Source organism: Crocuta crocuta, unplaced genomic scaffold (assembly GCF_008692635.1).
Source record: "Crocuta crocuta isolate KB4526 unplaced genomic scaffold, BGI_CrCroc_1.0 scaffold64, whole genome shotgun sequence".
Classification (NCBI taxonomy): domain Eukaryota; kingdom Metazoa; phylum Chordata; class Mammalia; order Carnivora; family Hyaenidae; genus Crocuta; species Crocuta crocuta.
The window spans coordinates 15,845,113-15,863,573 of record NW_027530640.1 but is presented as its reverse complement, the minus strand read 5'-3'; the positions used below and the strand labels follow the sequence as shown (position 1 = coordinate 15,863,573).

The following is an 18,461-nucleotide window of genomic DNA, read 5'->3' as shown; positions in this document are numbered from 1 at the left end:
GCAGCTAGCACAGTTAGGTGAGGTGTCGTGCAACAGTGCATTCAATGTTACTAAATGAACATTAAACAGCCTCACTTACAAAAGTACAGTAATAGTGTAATCATCTCATTAGGTTGTAAGGATTAAATAATACACCTAAACTCTGTAACACCGTTTGAATCACATAAGTCCAGAGAGACCGGCGTTCTGTGGTTTGTGGACAGGAGACCGGCTCTGTCCGCTCGATATACCAGCACTTACACATCCTCCAGCACGTACCCGACCTATTTAGAAATTGTTCCTGCAGTGACAAACAAATTTCTGCGCCTGCGCGTTTCTGCCTCTCTCGCTACCCAGGTTACGGGAACTATTTCCCTTCTTCTCATTGGCCCGCAACTAGACTAATTAGTGGACATTGCGCATGCTCCGTATCAGATTTCTCCTTCCCCGGCCCGCCCCATTCCCGACCCAAGAGGGCTGGCGAAGTCGGCCAACACGCCTGCGCGAGAAGCGTGCCCCGGAAGCAGTTCTTTGGCCCTGTGACACGTAGCAACCGAGCAAGTACGGGGTCTTCATCTGTGTTTGGGGGTTTCGGGGGTTGCCGGAGCTGCTGACGCCGCTACCCCTGCTTCTGCGCTTGGTGAGTGTCTCCGGCTTGCGGCACGGTGTTCGGATTCTCCCCAGGCATGGGCGGCGCGGCTAGTTGACGCCCTTCGGCGCAGCCAGCGTTCCGGTCCCTTCGCTCAGACCCTCGTTCCCCTTCAGCTCCTTGCCTTGACGCGGCCCCTGTAGTTCAGGCGTGGCTTTTTAGGGGTCTACACCGTCGCGGCCGGCTCAGGCCTTATTTTGCAAGGAGGCAGTCGCAGTTGTCAGGGTCAAAGCTCTGCCCCCAGGGGAGGAATCGTCTTTGTTGTTTTTAGACCTCCAAGGAACCAGTTCTCTCACGACCCTCCTTCCCTTAATTATAGTGACAATTGTAATAGTAACAATTGAATGACCTGGAGCCGGGGCACGTCGGCTCCTTGAAATGGAAGTGCCATCCCAGCTCTTGATTTCAAGATTAGACGTTTCCTATGTAACTGTCACCCAAGCCTATCGTCCAAATGCTGTTCCCCCAAATTCCAGAGGAAATAATTTGATGCCTACTGAGGCTTTTTGCTTAGTAGGGAAACGAATTCAGTAGCACCTTGCGTATAAACAGTATTTGCCATTCTTCTCTTGCAGATCATTTGCAATGTCAGGCTTTGATAACTTAAACACGGGTTTCTACCAGACAAGTTACAGCATCGATGACCAGCCACAGCAGTCGTATGATTATGGAGGAAGCGGAGGACCTTATAACAAGTAACCTGTCAACTTTGACCATTTAGTTAGTCAAGATTAAAGTGAAAGCATGTATCCTGAATATTTGGTACTGCCTAAAACTGAATGTGTCAACATGCCCTTGACAGGAACCTGATTTTTCATACTCTTCCTGACCCTGGTTTCAGTTTGAAGGGATTGCCCTAGTTAGAGTTTGGTACCGTCTGCAAAATCTTGGATTGTGCCCTGAGTGCAAAAGTAGATTGTTAGAGCTGATTCCTACTAATAGTATTTCTATATCATTTAAGATATGGATAGGAGCTTCAAGGACCTAGAGACACCTGGGCTCTTTAGTCCAGAGAACGAGTTAAAAATTTAAAATCATGGGGGCATCTGCGTGGCTCAGTCGGTTGAGCGTCCAGCTTCGGCTCAGGTCATGATCTCACAGCCATGAGATTGTGGGTTCGAGCCCTGCATCGGGCTCTGTGCTGACAGCCAGCTGAGAGCCTGGAGTCACTTTCAGATTCTGTGTCTCCCTCTCTCTCTGACCCTCCCCTGCTCACTGCTGTCTCTCTCTTTCAGGAAAACAAAAACAGAACATTGAAAAAAATTTTAAATCTTGTAGTGGCTAGGTTAGAAGTTAAATCAGTCCAAATTCAGATCTTATCAATGTGAATTCACTGTGCTTTCTGACACTGTGCAGCAGTGTAACCTGCCTGTTATGAGTCATCAGGTGATTTCATATAGCAAGCGATAATCATTTTTATTACTCTTACCAAAACCTTGTGGCCAGTACACACAAGTTGCCGGTTGCAGACTGAAGACGGATCTCAAAACCTTTCAGCCCCGAACTGTTAAGAACAAAACAAAACAAAACACCCTGATTTTTTCATAGTTTCAGGTGTTAGTGGCAGAAATACATTAGCTGAGGTTTTCTGCCAATCTGTAGCACATCGTGTTCTTAGTTTCTGAAGCCTTTGAAGGCGATCCCATCAGTCATTAACTATACCTTGTTTAGATAGTCCAGGACTCCTTCAGGAATCGTGTAGAAATGAATGGACCTGTTTTGAGCGATAAATGCATGCATTGACATGGCTGCATAAATACTGCACCTACTTTGTGTGCCGTCTGATGTTCCTCTGTAGACCCTGAATGAACAACCTCACAAAGGTTCTTCCAGGATTAGGGTCAGACAGGTTATATATCAAGTCAATTTGAGAGAAACATGAATTAATAAATCTGAATGGAAGTGCCCAAGAATTTAAAAAGCAAACCAAAAACCTAATTCAGCCCTCAGTATGGTTTGTCTTGGATAAACTATACTTTTTACAACCCGTTGATCCCTTGAATCTGACTAATTTGATATATTCTAAGGCTTTTTTTCCCCCTAAATCCTAACACATTGAACAGTGGGAGTGAGCATGTAAAAAACACTATCTGAATCGCTTTTTTCATTTTTGTTAATTTCTCAGTTATAAAGTGTTGGGGATTTGTCTTGTATTGATCAATTAACTGGGCAGAATTGGAAAAATCGTGCTGAGAAATATCCATTCATTTATTTAGTTAAGAACGCGTTTTTTGTTTTGTGTTGTTTTTTTCTTTAATTTGTGTATAAGAGGGAAATGAATGAAAGACTAGCCAGAGTGCAGCCACAGGGCTTTGGAAAACTCGTCTCTGTATGTGAGCCTCTTTAACTAAATGATGTTTGGCTTCAGCAGAACTGTGACATTTAGATTACAACCTCCTAGGTGTATTTATCTCTGCCTTTTTTTCCTGCCCTGTCCCTGCTTGATTCCTTAAAGGTGTGACTTATCTTTTCATCCCAGTTAGCATCAGCTCAGTTCAGTTTTCTGCAGGGAGATGGTTTACGTATTCTGTTGCTAATACTTCCCAAGTCCATTACAACCACATCATGTACTAGTAAGCATTGCTTCAGTGTAAGGAAGTTTTTTTCCTGGTGCTTATATGCCCACTATTGCAGTTTACAAATAGGGGTTTATAGATGAAGCCTAGGAAAACAGAAAGCTTAATGTATTAGCAGTAATAATTGGGTTTCATTTATAAGTATCATTTATATATTCATACAACAACAACAAAAAGTTAAAGACCCTTTGATCATAATCTGTTGAGTTTTATGACTGTCATGTTGGACACGTCCCACGTTGTATGTCAGATATACCTATAAAATACCAATTACATATTTTTAAAGTATTTAAAGCTAGTATTTTTTTCTTTTTTGACTTAACTGATAAAGACATTTATGGAATACAGTGTGCATTTAGTCAATACAGATCGTATCTATCATACTATGTTCTAGTTTAAAGCCAGCAGGAGCAAATCAGGAATTTTCCTGACCAGGTCGTACCAGAAGAGGAAAATAGTAAAATTCCGTGGCGTTGTCTTTCTCATCTTACATCTTGAAGAAGGAATGAAGACACCGCTTTTGAAGTGATCATTTTCCTGGGGGCTATTTCTCTTCCTTACGTGACATTTATGAGTCTTATGTCAGCCATTCTGAAGTGTGGCCTGCATACCCCAGAGGGTTCTTGAGACCTTCCAGGGAGTCTTTAAGCTCAAGACTATTCTTATAACCGTACTCAGACATTATATACCTTTTTAGGTGTGTTGACATTTGTACTGTTGTAAAAATAGTGATTGATAAAAGTGCTAGTACCTGAATGTGAATCAAGACGAGGGCATCAAATTGTTCTAGGTATCATTATATTTCTCATTGCCACATACTTGCTGGGATGCTAGGGGAGCCACTTTTATTTAAGGATACCCTTGATGAAGCAGTAAAACTTACTGTGTTATTAAATCCTGACCTTTTAGTACACACATAGTAAAATACTCTGCATGACAAATGGGAAATAGTCCTTCTGGTCTGTACTGGAGCACAGTCATTATCGCTAAGAAAAGGCCCTGTGCAATTTGAATCACAGGTTGAATCAGCTGCTTTTTCATGAAAACTATTTTTACTGGAAAGAACATCTGACAAACTATGGTTATTTAAACTTGAGTACTGGGCATATATTTTCCTGAGGATGAAATAGTTGAGCCTATTACTTCAAGAAATAAAACTGGCAGTATGTGTAGCCAGTGATTAAATTCTAGTTTTCAGGTAAAAATGAAGATTTGGGAAAACTGTCCATAACTGTCAGTTTCCTAGTAGTAACCATTTTTCTGATGAAATCACTGGTCATATTAACAAATGTGATTTTCTTATATTTATCCTTCATATATATGTTTTTATATTAAATATGTCAGTATTTGGGAGATATGTATAACTCACAAATATTTTCTAAGTCAACAGTGAATGTTACAGAATCATACGTGAGTAAAGAAAGGATCCATTCAAAGCGCAAAGCACATCACTATATTCTGGGACAGTATAAAAAGTTATTAATGAGGCACCTCGTGGCTCATTTGGGCATCCGACTCTTGATTTTGGGTCAGGTCATGATCTCACAGTTTCTGAGTTCAAACCCTAACTTGGGCTTTGTGCTGATAATGTGGAGCCTGCTTGGGATTCTCTCTCTGCTTCTCCTCTGCATGCGCACGCACGTGTGTGTGTGTGTGTGTGTGTGTGTGTTGTGTGCATGCGCACACACTCTATTTCTCAAATAAACTTAAAACGTTTATTATTGTTGTTCCATCTTCTGTGTTGCAATTTAAATTTAAAACACTACGATTTTTTGGGTTTCGATATGAAAAGAACATTCATGATAATAATCTCAAAAGGTTAAATAATTTTCCAACTAGTCTGCCTGACTAGATTTTTTTTCAGATACTTCAACTAAGGCAATATATCACCACAAACGGAATACAGAAACAGATATAAGAATTTTTAGCTGTTGTTAAACTAGACATGAATGAGATTGTCAAAAATATAATACAGTGCCACTTCTCTCAATAGTTTTTTAAAGTTATTCTTTCATTAAAAATTTATGCCAACATAGAATGGATTTATTGTGACTCTGAATGAATATTTAGTTTTTTTTTAATGTTTGTTTTTGAAAGAGAAAGTGTGCAAGTGGGGTAGGGGCAGAGAGAGAGGAGACACAGAATCCAAAGCCGGCTCTGTTTTCTGAGCTGTCAGCACAGAGCCCGACACGGAGCTTAAACTTATGAACAGTGAGATCATGACCTGAGCCAAAGTCACATGCTTAACCTGCTGCGCCACCCAGGAGCCCCATTAAACATTTTGAACATTTCTCACTTTTAATTTCTAATATGATAAATATTGACAGATACAGCCCACAGAAATAAAAAATCTTTGGGTTTCCCAGTAATAAATTTTTATAGTAAAAGGGGATCCTAAGAACAAAGAATTTGAGAACAACTGGTCTATACTATTCTTTTTGTTTTTTTCTGTTGCATACACACTCATATTCTCTCCTTCTGTGAAAAAGAGAATAAAATCCATCCTGTTGATGCAGATTGTCTGAGCCTCCATATGGAGCTTTTCTAGTTGTTTCATAAACTCCATGTTAGATTTATGATACATTTTAACAGAGATCAACATAGCATATTGTACTAAATCAGAAAATGTGAATTCTTCTCCTAGTTTACTTCAACCAGCTAATCCTGTGGGATAAGTGTGTGTATGTTTAAGTAAGTAGAAACCAACATATTTCATAATAGAATGGGGAAAGGCATATATGGAAAAAGGATATAGCTATCTCTATAAAGTAGGATTTGGGGGTGATTTTTATTATAATTGTTAAGAGTTGGTCCCTGGAGTCAAAAAGTCTAGTTTGAAATCTTGGCACCACCATACGCAAATCATTTTAGCTTAAGTATTAGCTTCTACATCTTTATAATGGGAAAGATGTTAAAAGCAACTTCCTAAAGTTGTAGTGAGGTAATATGATATAATTCACATTAAACATTTACAACTGTGCTTTACAAAGTGACATTCAGGGGTGGCTGGGTGGCTCAGTTGGTTGAGCGTCCGACTTTGGCTCAGGTCATGATCTCATGTTTCGTGGGTTCGAGCCCCATGTCGGGCTCTGTGCTGACAGCTCAGATCCTGGAGTCTGTTTCAGATTCTGTGTCTCTCTCTATCACTGACCCTCCCCTGCTCATGCTGTCTCTCTCTGTCAGAAATAAATAAAAACATTAAAAAAAACAAAACAAAAACATTTCAAAAAACCAAAGTGACATTCAAATAGGTTATTTGTATTTTTGTAAATTTTTAGTAGCTAATATGTACCTGTATGTTACTTATAACATATGTTAGAATGAATGAATTTTGATAAAAGTTTTTAATGTGAAAATTAAGTCTTCCACTTCCCCTTGCTTCCAGGTTCCTTTACCTATATAATTACATGTGTTATATTAAATGTTACATTATACTCAAACCTATATAATTATATGTAATGTAAGTATATGTGTATAAAATACACATTCAAGTATATAGATACAGATGTATTCTAAGAAGTACAATCATAGTGGGTATAAAAGGTATATACTATTCTGAACGTTGGGTGTTTTTTGTTTCTGTCCACTAAATATTTTTTGATTATCATTCCTTATTAGTACACATTGAAGTACCTTATTCCTTTTAATGGGTGCATAGTAATTTATGCCTATATAGTATATTTACTGATAACTGTTTTTGGTTTTTATCATTTGCTGTTAAAATAATGCTTTGGGACACCCAGGTGGCTCAGTCAGTTAAGCACCCGACTCTTGATCATGATCTCATAGTACGTGAGTTCAAGCCTCGTGTTTGGCTCTGCACTGACAGAACAGAGCTTGCTTGGGATTCTATTTTTCTCTCTCCCTCTCCCCTTCCTTTGCTCATGCATGCTTTCACTCTCTTGCTTGCTCTCTTTCTTCTCTCTCTCTCTCTCTCCTTCCCTGAAAATAAGTAAATAGAACTTTATAAATTGAAAAAAATAATGCTTCGTCGAATTCTGTATTACCATGTAGCCAGAAAAATAACATTTTTTTAAAGCTTGGGTTGGACTAGAGTGGTAAATAAATCTTGAGTCTCCGTCCCATTGGACTTTCCAGAGGGTTTTGCCATTTTGCCATTATTTGGATTTGCTTTTATTTTATTATTTTTAAATGCTTATTTATTTATTTAAAGAGAGAGAGGAAGAGAGAATCCCAAGCAGGCTCTGGTGTCTCAGAGAAGAGCCAGTTGTGGGGCTTAGTCTCACAAAGCATGTGATCATGACCTGAGCCAGAATCAAGAATCAGACACTTAACTGACTGAGCCAGCCAGGCGCCCCCGAATTTGCTTTTAATCAAGACGTTCAGTTAATTTAAAAATTAGATTTAGTTTTAAAATCTCAAATAATATTCATGGCAGTCATTAGATTTTATATTTATTAAAAGGAAAGTATAAAATTTTAAAAGGTAATTAAAGCATCTTTAAGCCTTCTCAGTTGTTTTTAAAAATATCTTTTCAAGTAATTATTTTACTTCTATATTTCTTACTTTGTATTTAGATTAGTCCCACTGCTAGGTAGGTCATATTTTTTCCCCAGAACATGTTGAAACAAGTTTTGAAAGATACTTCTTCAATGTCCTTCTGTTCCCTGTTTTGTTTTTTTCTTCATCATTAAAATAGCCATGGTAAAACCTCTTTGTCTACAATGCAGGATTTACTATAGCACATATCAAATGAGACAGTAGGCGTTTACCTACTTTGAAAAGTTGAAAGTGCTATTCAAATGCAAGATGTACTAACAGTGTTCTGTTATATTCAGAAAGCTTTCAGAGAAAGAGGCTTGAATTTTTTCACTCTGTGTGTGAAATTGATGGTTGTTCTTAAAGAGATTTACCCACTTGCAAAAAAATAACACACTACAGAGAGTAAAGAAGAATGATTTGACATTCAATGGAGATTCAAACCACAATGAAACATTATATAACTTGTAGTACAAAGTCTCATGTTACGTTTTAATTCATAGTCTTAGGTATAAGTTTTATTCCTCAGCTATCTTTCTATTATATATAATTTATTTTATTATATTATATATAATTTATTATATATAGTATATATTTTATGATATACACTTACTGAAAGGCGATAAGTAAGATTTTTTAGTTTTCATTTGTTGATCCCCCAAGGCTTTAAAAATTTCAATAGTTTGTAAAATTCTTAAGCACTGTGTGAGTGTTGGCATTGTCAGGAAGACCCTCTTAAAAAAAACACTGACAGCTTACCACTGGAGAGAATCACATTGCTCTTAGTAATCATTTCAACACCATTTATGCAAACTGGCACAGTAGCTATCCTAGGAAGTGTGTGACGGTTCCTGTCATGCTCTCAGGGATGTCCACTGTTGACATTCTGAGAAATGGAACTTTGATTTACAGACCATATGCTGGCTATGACTACTCACAACAAAGCCGATTTGTCCCTCCGGACATGATGCAGCCACAACAGCCATACAGCGGGCAGATTTTCCAGCCAACTCAGGCATATACTCCGACGACACCTCAGCCATTCTATGGAAACAACTTTGAGGATGAGCCACCGTTACTAGAAGGTAGGATGGGTTGCATAGTACTATGTAGTGTCCAGCTGGTTAGTAAAAATAAACCTTAATTTGGAGAAGTTCTCCCTTCCTTTGGAAGAATAATATTAGAGAAAAAAAGTTTTCTACTAAGTAACCCATTTTGAATAGAATGTATATGAAACCACATTGAGCCATAAGGGATCACATTTTTAATAGATGTTTATAACGTGATAATTAGATCAATATGTGAGCATTGACTTTTACTTCACATTATTGATTCAATTCTGTCATTGGAAGAAATGAAAGGAAATAGCATGGTAGTTATTATTCTCCATGGAAGAAGCTGGCAAAACTTGTAACATCACTGAAAAATATGGTGATTTTCAAATTGTATTCCAAAACCCATAACTCTGAATAATTGGGGGCGGGGAGGTTGATTACCCTGTGAAAGTAATAAAAGCTATGAACACTCTTCTCAGAAAAATGCACACGTGTGCATAGAAACGTAGTTTTATATACAATTTCATAGCATCTCCAGGTATTCCTGAAGCCCCATGTGAGGAACGCCTTATGCTTAACCCCTGTCCATATAGTCTTTGTTATGCAGTCGTAGCTGAGAATCTCTTGTTTTGTCACATCCAAACACTTGTCCATCACCAAACCAGAAATCGGGTTTTTGTGGAGTAAGCACCACACTCAGGGAAGACTGTTGTTGAGGGCTTCCCAAAATAATGTCTCATCTTGCTGAGTGTTTCATTTTGTCTCCTGCTCCACCATAGATGCTAGTAAATTAAAGGCATGTCACAAATCCTAATTGCTTTCTTATTTTCTCTTCCTTTAGAATTAGGTATCAATTTCGACCACATCTGGCAAAAAACACTAACAGTGTTACATCCATTAAAAGTAGCAGATGGCAGCATCATGAATGAGACAGATTTGGCAGGGCCAATGGTTTTTTGCCTTGCCTTTGGAGCCACATTGTTACTGGTAAGATGTTAGTTTGAACTCTCAGTATGAGATTAAAGAACATTTTTTAATGGCCAAGAACTGTTTATACATCAGATCTTTCATGTGTTTTGAATGATATTGAGTTGCTTGAATTTATACCCATTCATTGCTTCTCCATTGATAATAAATGTAATATATTTGGAAATATTTTTTTAAGTTTATTTATTTATTTTGAGAGAGAGAGAGAACATGTGCGCGTGTGAGGGGGATGGGAGTGGAGAAAGAATCCCAGCACGGGGCTCCATCTCACAAACTGAAATCATGACCTGATCTGAGATTGAGAGTCAGACACTTAACTGACGGAGCCACCCAGGCGCACCTAACACAGTACTGTCTTAAGTCTGTTCAGGAATGTCTTTATAATTTAGTTTAGTTTTGTTTTGTTTTGTTTGTTTATCAAAAGACTGAGTAAGTCCACCAGTGATTTGGAAAAATAATGAAAGAAAAATACATCTTCCATTATATTTTTCTTGCTTGGTCATTATTTTTCTTTTCTCCTCCCTTCCCCATGAAACCCTGGTATCCTGCTTATCCTGACTTCTTTCTCTTATCTTCTTTAACAGCCGTATAGGTGAATGATGAAATTAGTTCTGCTGTTAAAATGATTATGATTTCATCTGCCTATGAGAATAAATTGCTTTGAGGCAATTTTGGTGGTATTTGTTGCTTTCAGGGAATATTGGCTATTATCTGGGATTTTCCATCTTGTCTCTGTAGTTTATTTGCTTAAAATCAGACAGATTTCTTTTTAGAAATCTACTTCTTAAAGATGATCGTAGCATGATTTTGTGTCTCTGCTGAATTGTTGATCTACTACCTGGAAAATGAAAAATCAAATGTATGTATATTGGGAAGTAGGTACCTCAGACTTCCTGAGGAAGGTGTAATAGCCCATCCATGTTTTATTATTCTGCATAAAGAATAGATGCCTGGGGGTGCCTGGTAGTTTAGTCAGTTAAGCTTCCAACTTTGGCTCAGGTCACGGTTCGTGAGTGTGAGCCCTGTGTCAGGCTCTGAGCTGACAACTCAGAGCCTGGAGCCTGCTTTGGATCCTGTGTCTCCCTTTCTCTCTGTCCCTGCCCTGCTCGTGCTCTGTCTTACTCTGTCTCTCAAAAATAAATAAATGTAAAAAAATTAAAAAAAAAAAAAGATGCCTGCACAGATTTTGATGCTCACAAATTGAATATTTTCTACCTGTAGTATTTTAGGTGAAATAAAGCCAAATATAACTTTTTTTTTTCCCCCTTTAACCCATAATCTTTTCTTTACCCGTAGGCTGGCAAAATCCAGTTTGGCTATGTATATGGGATCAGTGCAATTGGATGTCTAGGAATGTTTTGTTTACTAAACTTAATGAGTATGACAGGTGTTTCATTTGGTTGTGTGGCAAGTGTCCTCGGATATTGTCTTCTTCCCATGATCCTACTTTCCAGTTTTGCGGTGGTTTTTTCTTTGCAGTAAGTACTGATCTTTATTTTGGGGATTGACTAATTCTCTGTAGTAGGATATACCTCACCATCAGTTTGAGATAAATCACTAATTCATTGAACATGAGATAGTGCCTGTTGTGAATGAGGACTATACTACAGGCATTTCAGTGATAAACACTGAAACTAAGAATAAATTTTAAAAAGTTTTTATTATCATCTCTGCTTTTATCTGTGATAAAGAATGTCACTACTTTTGTGTTTTCTTAGCAGTGTCAGTAAACAAACTGAACAGGAGTGATTGTTAAATATTGCCTGAAAAGATCAGGTTGTTAAAAGTGTACTTTCCATCTCTGATATTTTTTAGACCATATCTCGTTTCTTAAAGATGTTGGGCATATGCTAAGTGTTGAATAATAAAACACATATTCTTTATTTGGCAGCTTTTTAAGTGAAAATGAAACATTTGTTTTTATGGTGAGAGGCTGTTAGTAGCCTGTCATGTCCTCAGATGTCTATGTAAGCAGCTTTAAGTGTGTAATTTGTTAAATTCTGTTTTAGGTCTGGTGAAAAAGAAAGGTGTAAATTCCTGTGATAAGTTCTCTCCTCACAGCCAGTGTGCAGATTCTTTCTCAGCAGTCCAGGCTCCTCCATGTGGCTAGTGCCTGGCACAGCCGGCGATGGGGCTTTGTTGCAGGAGGAAAGTTAAAGGAGGGATTTCAGAGAAGAGCGCGTAGCAGCAGTTTGACACTAGAGATTTGGCAAGATGATGGCCTCATAGAGTTTCTGCCTTGCATAAACATGCTTCAGATCTCAGTGTAGAAACTTTGACTCTTCATTTGTTGAGATTGGTACACTTACATTTGAATTTTACAAAGCAGATTTTCTTTGAATGCACTGTTTTCTAACCAGAGCAGTTTGGCTCTTGGGAGGCTTTTGGCGGTGTCTGGAGGTAATTGTGTTGGCCGCAGTATGGGGGGTGCAGATGGGCTGCAGGCCAGGGGCTCTGCTGACCAGCCCAACGGTGTTCGGAACAGCCCTTCACAACAGAAGTGCATCCATCCCGCATGTCCGTAATGCCAACATTGAGAAACCTGGCTGCTTTGCTGACACGCGTAAAATGTAATTATAAATGAGATTTTTATCACATTAGTGAATGTGACTGTAAAGAATTCCACATTATTGAATTCACTGTGAGGTGTATCATTTTAGCATTTGAAAACAAAATCTTGGCCATTTCTGCAGGTGTGTATAATGTGGATTTAAGATGCTTTTCTTTAGAATCGGGTTATTACATAATATTATTATTACATAATTATTATTACATAATCTCACCTACTGCCTTTTTCCCCTCTCCCCCTGTTTTTCCTTGTCGGTTACAGAGGAATGGTAGGAATCATTCTCACTGCTGGAATTATTGGATGGTGTAGTTTTTCTGCATCCAAAATCTTTATTTCTGCGTTAGCCATGGAAGGACAGCAACTGTTAGTAGCATATCCTTGTGCTCTGTTATATGGAGTCTTTGCCCTGATTTCCGTTTTTTGAACTGAATTTATCTGGCATGTGGACACCATTGGGCCAAAAAGGACTTTGAACTCCTACTGGACCAGCGAACTGCAGTGCAACTCTCGTGCAGACCTAATGTTTGACTCTTGGAGCAGTGGACGTAAACATATATCTTTTGTTCATTTTTACAGAACTTTTGAAGACTATGTTGAATTTACCTGCAGTATGACTAGCTTTAAGTGTCTGTGCTTATACAAATAAGAATAAGAAGTACTGTTTCTTTCCTTTTCTGCAGCCTTTGAAAAACAAAATTTTTTCTTGCAAATTATATTAAGATGTTTTTGATAGATTTTTATCAACTGTGGGAAACTAACCACAGGGCTGATAATCTTTTCTTAAAAACAACCCAGTCTTGGTTAAGAAGACACAAGACTTAGTGCAGAAATATTTTTCTAAGGGATTAGGAAAGAAAAATTGCCTGTAGTCTCAAGTTAGATGCACTTGCAGCAAAAAAGTGATCCCAATGTAAAGGTTTATGAGTTTGCCCTTCGCAAATTTAACATTCCTTTAAGTTATCTCATGCAGTTTTTGCTAAAATTCAACAAGACAAGAAGTTCCCGGTCTACTTTATTGTAGACAGGAAATGTGCGCACTTCTGAGGTTAGCATTAGCTCAACCATGGTGACCTAGACTGGCCGCATTAATGTTCATAGTCGGATCTCCATGTTTCCTAGGAAAAAGAAAATCACTAACCTTTTTTGAGGAAAAGATTAAAATGTCACAATTTCAGTACTGCAGTTATCAGTGTAAAGTGCATTTGATGCTTAGTAATTAAAATTTTCCCAGTTTTAACTGTGTTGAATTGACTTTTGCTGTTTTCGGTGTCGCATTTTCTTTAACTGGGTTCCGGTTTTAACTTGTTTTCCTAATTTATTCTAAGCCTGAAGAATAGAAGTCATTTAGCATGGAATCAGTAAAAAAGAGATTAAGTGAAAAACAGTTTACTTTGAGTTACAACATTATTTCCTTGTATTAAATTTATGTGGCCCATGTCGTGCCCTCTTGCCAGAAAATCTGTAAGAAAATGCTATATCTTGTATTTTGATATAGCTTCAGCTTTTTCTGAAAAAAACTGCCTCTGATTTTGGACAAGCTCATTTACAGCTGTGAGAAAGATGCCTTATGGGAAGGAAAATGTTGCCTTTTTTAAAAAAGGAGACCTTCAGACCAAATAAAAAGAAACACCAAACTGATGTCAGTGGTTCTTTTTAAAAGTTAGTTTTCAGTCGTAAAAGGAGGTTAAGATAACAAAACATGTCCTGTAAGATCATGATTTCTGATCTCTGGAATCACATAAATATGTTTTTCTTCATACTTAATCTTCTAGAGGAATACTCTCACTAATTAGCTTTGGGCTGGGTTTTCAGACATACCAAAGTGTTTTAGAATACTTTTTATTGTAATCTGTGGTAGTATTTGTTTTGCCTTTTTCAGTTCATTTTGTAAATACACACTTGTTAAGGCAGATATAATGAATGCCTTCTGTGAATATCCAGTTTTTCTTCCTCATCAATGGAAAAGATGCTTTGGGAATTAAGTTTTCCCACTGTTGTTTGGACTTAGACCATTAATCTTCACCCAGATTCCCCAAGTAGATCAAATTGTTTTCTTATTTGTTGCCTCTTCCACCCCCAAGATCATACTTTTTAATTTAAGTCAATATTGAGAGACTTGTTATTTGTCTTATAGAACTCCAAAATGATTACATGCAAACCCATTTTATATATAATGGCTATCCTGTCAAAACAGCTTTATAGTGAAGTTGTATGTAATGCAAGAGGTTAGTTCTAGAGTTTGCTTGCCACCTGGTGAGATTTCCCTTCTAAAATCTCCCTTGAAAATACAATATATGTAGCCATATTTATGCCTACTTTAAAAACTGAAAACTGTGTTTCAAAAAGTTATATATAGTAACTTTTTTCTCTGGCATTGTGGTAGATTTCTGTTTCCTGAGTTAAGTTCCAAGAAGGGCATCTAGCTTGCTTTTAGGGCCCATGTTGTACCAAAACCATACATGTAACTTTAAATACTAGAGACCCTCACTGTAGCTTCAAGCTCACTTAGTGATTGTTCCTGGGTAATAAATTTACTGTAAATGGATCTGCAAGTTCACTCACTGGAGCTAGTGTGTTATGTGTTATTTATGCATGCATATATGTCATGGAAAGATAATTGCTTGTATTTATGCGATAAATGTATACTTTATGACTTTTAATACATGTTATATTACCAGGTTTACCAATGGGTGCTTTCAGGAGCTGTGTAACTAAGCTTGTAGGAATAGGCGTTCTTTCTCCACATACAGTTAAAAAGATAGTGCAAAATTCTATAAATCTTAAAATACTAATTCTATTCTCACATAATAAGCATCGAATTAAAGATAATTTTTTAAAACAAATCTAATGACATGATTTCAGGTAGAATTTAAGTACGGTACATTTGACATTTTGCAAGTTTATTTGTAACCTTAATGGGCATTGCTCAACTCAAATATATCCAAAGTTATGTAAGGACAGTTGTCTCTGAAGTTCAAAGTATGCATTATTTTGATAGTATTCATTACCTGTGAAAAAAGAAGACTTTCTGAAATTAAACACTTTTTTCCATATAAATGGAAAAATTTAGAACTTTGGGCAAAAGGAGAACCGTAGAAATTAAAATCTTCTCCTATAGGGTACTGTGACCTAGTTGTGGAGAATTGTGGGAATTCAAGAGCACATTGGAGATCCACATGTTATCATATAGAGCAGAGGTGATGTAATGACTCAGACAATTTGCTAAACTTGTCCTGTGGGGAGGAATACACACACACACACACACATAATGACAAGGTGCCCTGCGGGAGGTATGTGTGTATGTATAAACATCTGTGTGTGTGTAAGCTTTCATAAAGTACTTACTAATTTTTTCCAGAAAATGTAGAATGGTACAGATATAGCAGGAAGAATACCAAAGAACAGCACTGGGTTTCACAACGCTAGCTAGACCAAGCTTCTACCCAAGCTCACATCCTCACAAGCTATCCACTGATTCATTTGGTGATGTCATGTCAAATTCCAATTACTGGTTACCAAAGGATCTCAATTTTTATAAATTGCCATTTATTTGGAAATGAAAGCTTGAAGCCTTTCCTAAGCAATTTTATCTAATGATATGCTTGTGTCCAAATAAGAACATTAAGAATGAAACATTTAGAATTAGGCAAAAACATAAGTACCTTTTCAAAAAATTACAGTAGTTAACAAGAGATTCTTTTTTTCTTTTCAGGGTGTATTTAGGTTTTGGGGAATGTAATGGGAATAGCAAGATATCAGAGTTTATTATGAATGCCCTAAGGAAGAATTGGATTCTGTGCTTTTATGAATAGTAGATAAGAATGATCTATCATTAGCTTGTCAAGGATACAGTAGTTACTTTCAAACAGCCTAAGAAAAATCTATTCTCCCTGCTCTGTGCAGTCAATGCTATTAATATTTTACACCACCAGTGAAGACATAATTGGTTTTTAACTCTACCACTATCCAAATTATTGAAGTTTGAATTTTAACGCATTACTATCACTTGAATTTCAATAAGCTTCTTTGTTCTTTAATAATTGAATACTCATAACTGGGCAATAGGAAAAATAAAACATTAAGCATGAAATTATTGATTTCTAGGGATAGGCCGAGTACTTACTTAAAAGTGTTTTATATTAACCAATGTATGTCTCAGAAAGGTAACCATAAACTGAAGAATCAAATCTGGTGGTGTGCAGTTAGGATTTTTGCGTCACAGCTAGGAATGCTTCATCTACCCTTGCGCACAAAGTTCCTACTTTTTAGTTAATGAAGAACATTATCTGCTGATGGGAGCACAGTGTCCTGTGTTTGTGCAAATAAATTGAAATGATTACGTACTCAAATGAGGACTAATTAAATACAGAGCTGTTCTCCTAATTTAAAAGCACAAATACTTTCTTGAGCACATTAGGTTCTGAAAATCGGATATTACATTTTTTTGTGAGCCTAACTAATTAGGCTTACCTTGCATATATAAATTTGGCTTATTTCTGAAACTACCACTAAATCTGATAGCATGCAGAGTAATTAGGCATTAAGATGATTTAAATAGCTTTTCAACACGAGTGACACAAAAAGAATTTTAAAAATGAGAAAACAAAGTACTCAGTAGAAACATTTAAAATACTTGTAAATTTATCTGTTTATCTGGGCTACTCTGATTATCTTAAAAGTAGAGAAAGCAGTATGGTTATTTCATTTTTTCTCCAAATAAATATAAAACAAACAAATGTCCCTAGAGAATTTCATGATAAATTTGCTTATCGTTTTCAGTTTGTGATTTTTGATAATGCTGTATGACTTGATAGTCTTTTCTTTAGGTAGAAATGGTCCTAAAAGTCCTACTATTTTTTATGTTTTAATTTTCAAAATAGCAATGTGTTTATTTCCTTTTCCTGTTACATGCTGTCATTACGATAAAAATACCTCTATAGACCTCAGTACGAAGGATTGGATTTTTGATAAGCTGTTTTAACAATAATGACCCTCAAAAACATTATGCTAAGTAAGAAAGAAAAAAAACAGCCAGATATGAAAGAACACATATCCATTTATATAAATTTCTAGAAAAGAAATCTGTAGAAACAACAAATTAATAGTTGCCTGGCGATGTAAGTGGGGATTGATTGTGAAGAAGCAGGAAGGTTTTTGGGTGATTGCACAGATTACAGTTGCACAACTGTATGTTTATTAAAATCATTAAGTGTACCTACCCTTAAAGTGGGTTAGATTTTATGTTATGTCAGGAGCATTGAGGGTGAGAATGGGAAGTAGGGCAAACTGCTAGAATATCTGTATTTTTAGAGTTCAAGAGAACAGAAAGAAGAATCCTAAGATTGATTTTAATAGAGGAAAAAACAATATAGTTCTTTTGCCCAGAGGGAAAAAACATCACAATACCAAAGAAGTGAGACTGCCACCCACTCCAAACTTTATGCCCCACATGAGTCGCCTCAAGTAGATGGGTTTGCTTTTTATCAGACCATGAACACAGGTGTCCTCTTCTTCCCCGTGTCTCTAGGAGCTTGTATACACATGGTTACACATGTGCACACCCCTGGTTTTAAAATTTTTATTAAAATTCACTTAACAAAGTCCACCATTTTAATCATTTAGCGGCTTTAATTTACAACCATCTTCACTATCTAATTTCAGAATATTTCCATCACCTCACAAAGAAACCTTATACTTTGCAATTTCTTACCGCCCATCCCCTGGCTATCACTACTTATTTTCTGTCTCTGGGGTTGCTTATTCTGGACATTTCATGTGAATAGAAGTATGAAGTGTGGCCTTTTGTTTCTGGCTTCTTCCGCTTAGTATAAGTTTTCAAGGTCTCTCTTTTTTTTTAACCTTGCAGTCTCTTGTGGACATCATTACGTATGTTGAACGTTGAAATTTACTTCATTCTTTTTAGTAGTTGGATATCATTAAATGGCCAGGATTTATTTTACTTCAGCAGTCCCCTTTTGTCAGACAATTGGGATCTTTTTACCTTCTTTAAAAAGTAGGGGCACCTAGGTGGTCAGTCGGCTAAGTGTCCAACTTCGGCTCAGGTCATAATCTCAAGGTTCGTGAGTTCAAGCCCCATGTCAGATTCTGTGCTGACAGCTAAGAGCCTGGAGCCTGTTTCAGATCCC

At 37.0% G+C, this 18,461-nt stretch overlaps 1 protein-coding gene across 1 annotated transcript; it reads left to right on the top strand.

Annotated features, from left to right (window-relative positions):
- The first annotated feature begins 487 nt into the window (after nt 1-487).
- On the top strand, nt 488-14,872 carry YIPF5 (Yip1 domain family member 5). Its single transcript, XM_077768857.1, has 6 exons — nt 488-619; nt 1,204-1,323; nt 8,617-8,789; nt 9,601-9,746; nt 11,043-11,224; nt 12,577-14,872. The coding sequence occupies exons 2-6, from the start codon at nt 1,214-1,216 to the stop codon at nt 12,737-12,739; spliced, it is 774 nt and encodes a 257-aa protein (XP_077624983.1). The 5' UTR covers nt 488-619; nt 1,204-1,213; the 3' UTR covers nt 12,740-14,872.
- Nucleotides 14,873-18,461: the final 3,589 nt, after the last annotated feature.

Coding starts and splice junctions, on each gene's coding strand:
- YIPF5 (XM_077768857.1), top strand. CDS start 1,214: ATGTCAGGCTTTGATAACTTAAACACGGGTTTCTACCAGACAAGTTAC. Junction 1,324..8,616: donor AGCGGAGGACCTTATAACAA/GTAACCTGTCAA, acceptor TTTGATTTACAG/ACCATATGCTGGCTATGACT. Junction 11,225..12,576: donor GCGGTGGTTTTTTCTTTGCA/GTAAGTACTGAT, acceptor TGTCGGTTACAG/AGGAATGGTAGGAATCATTC.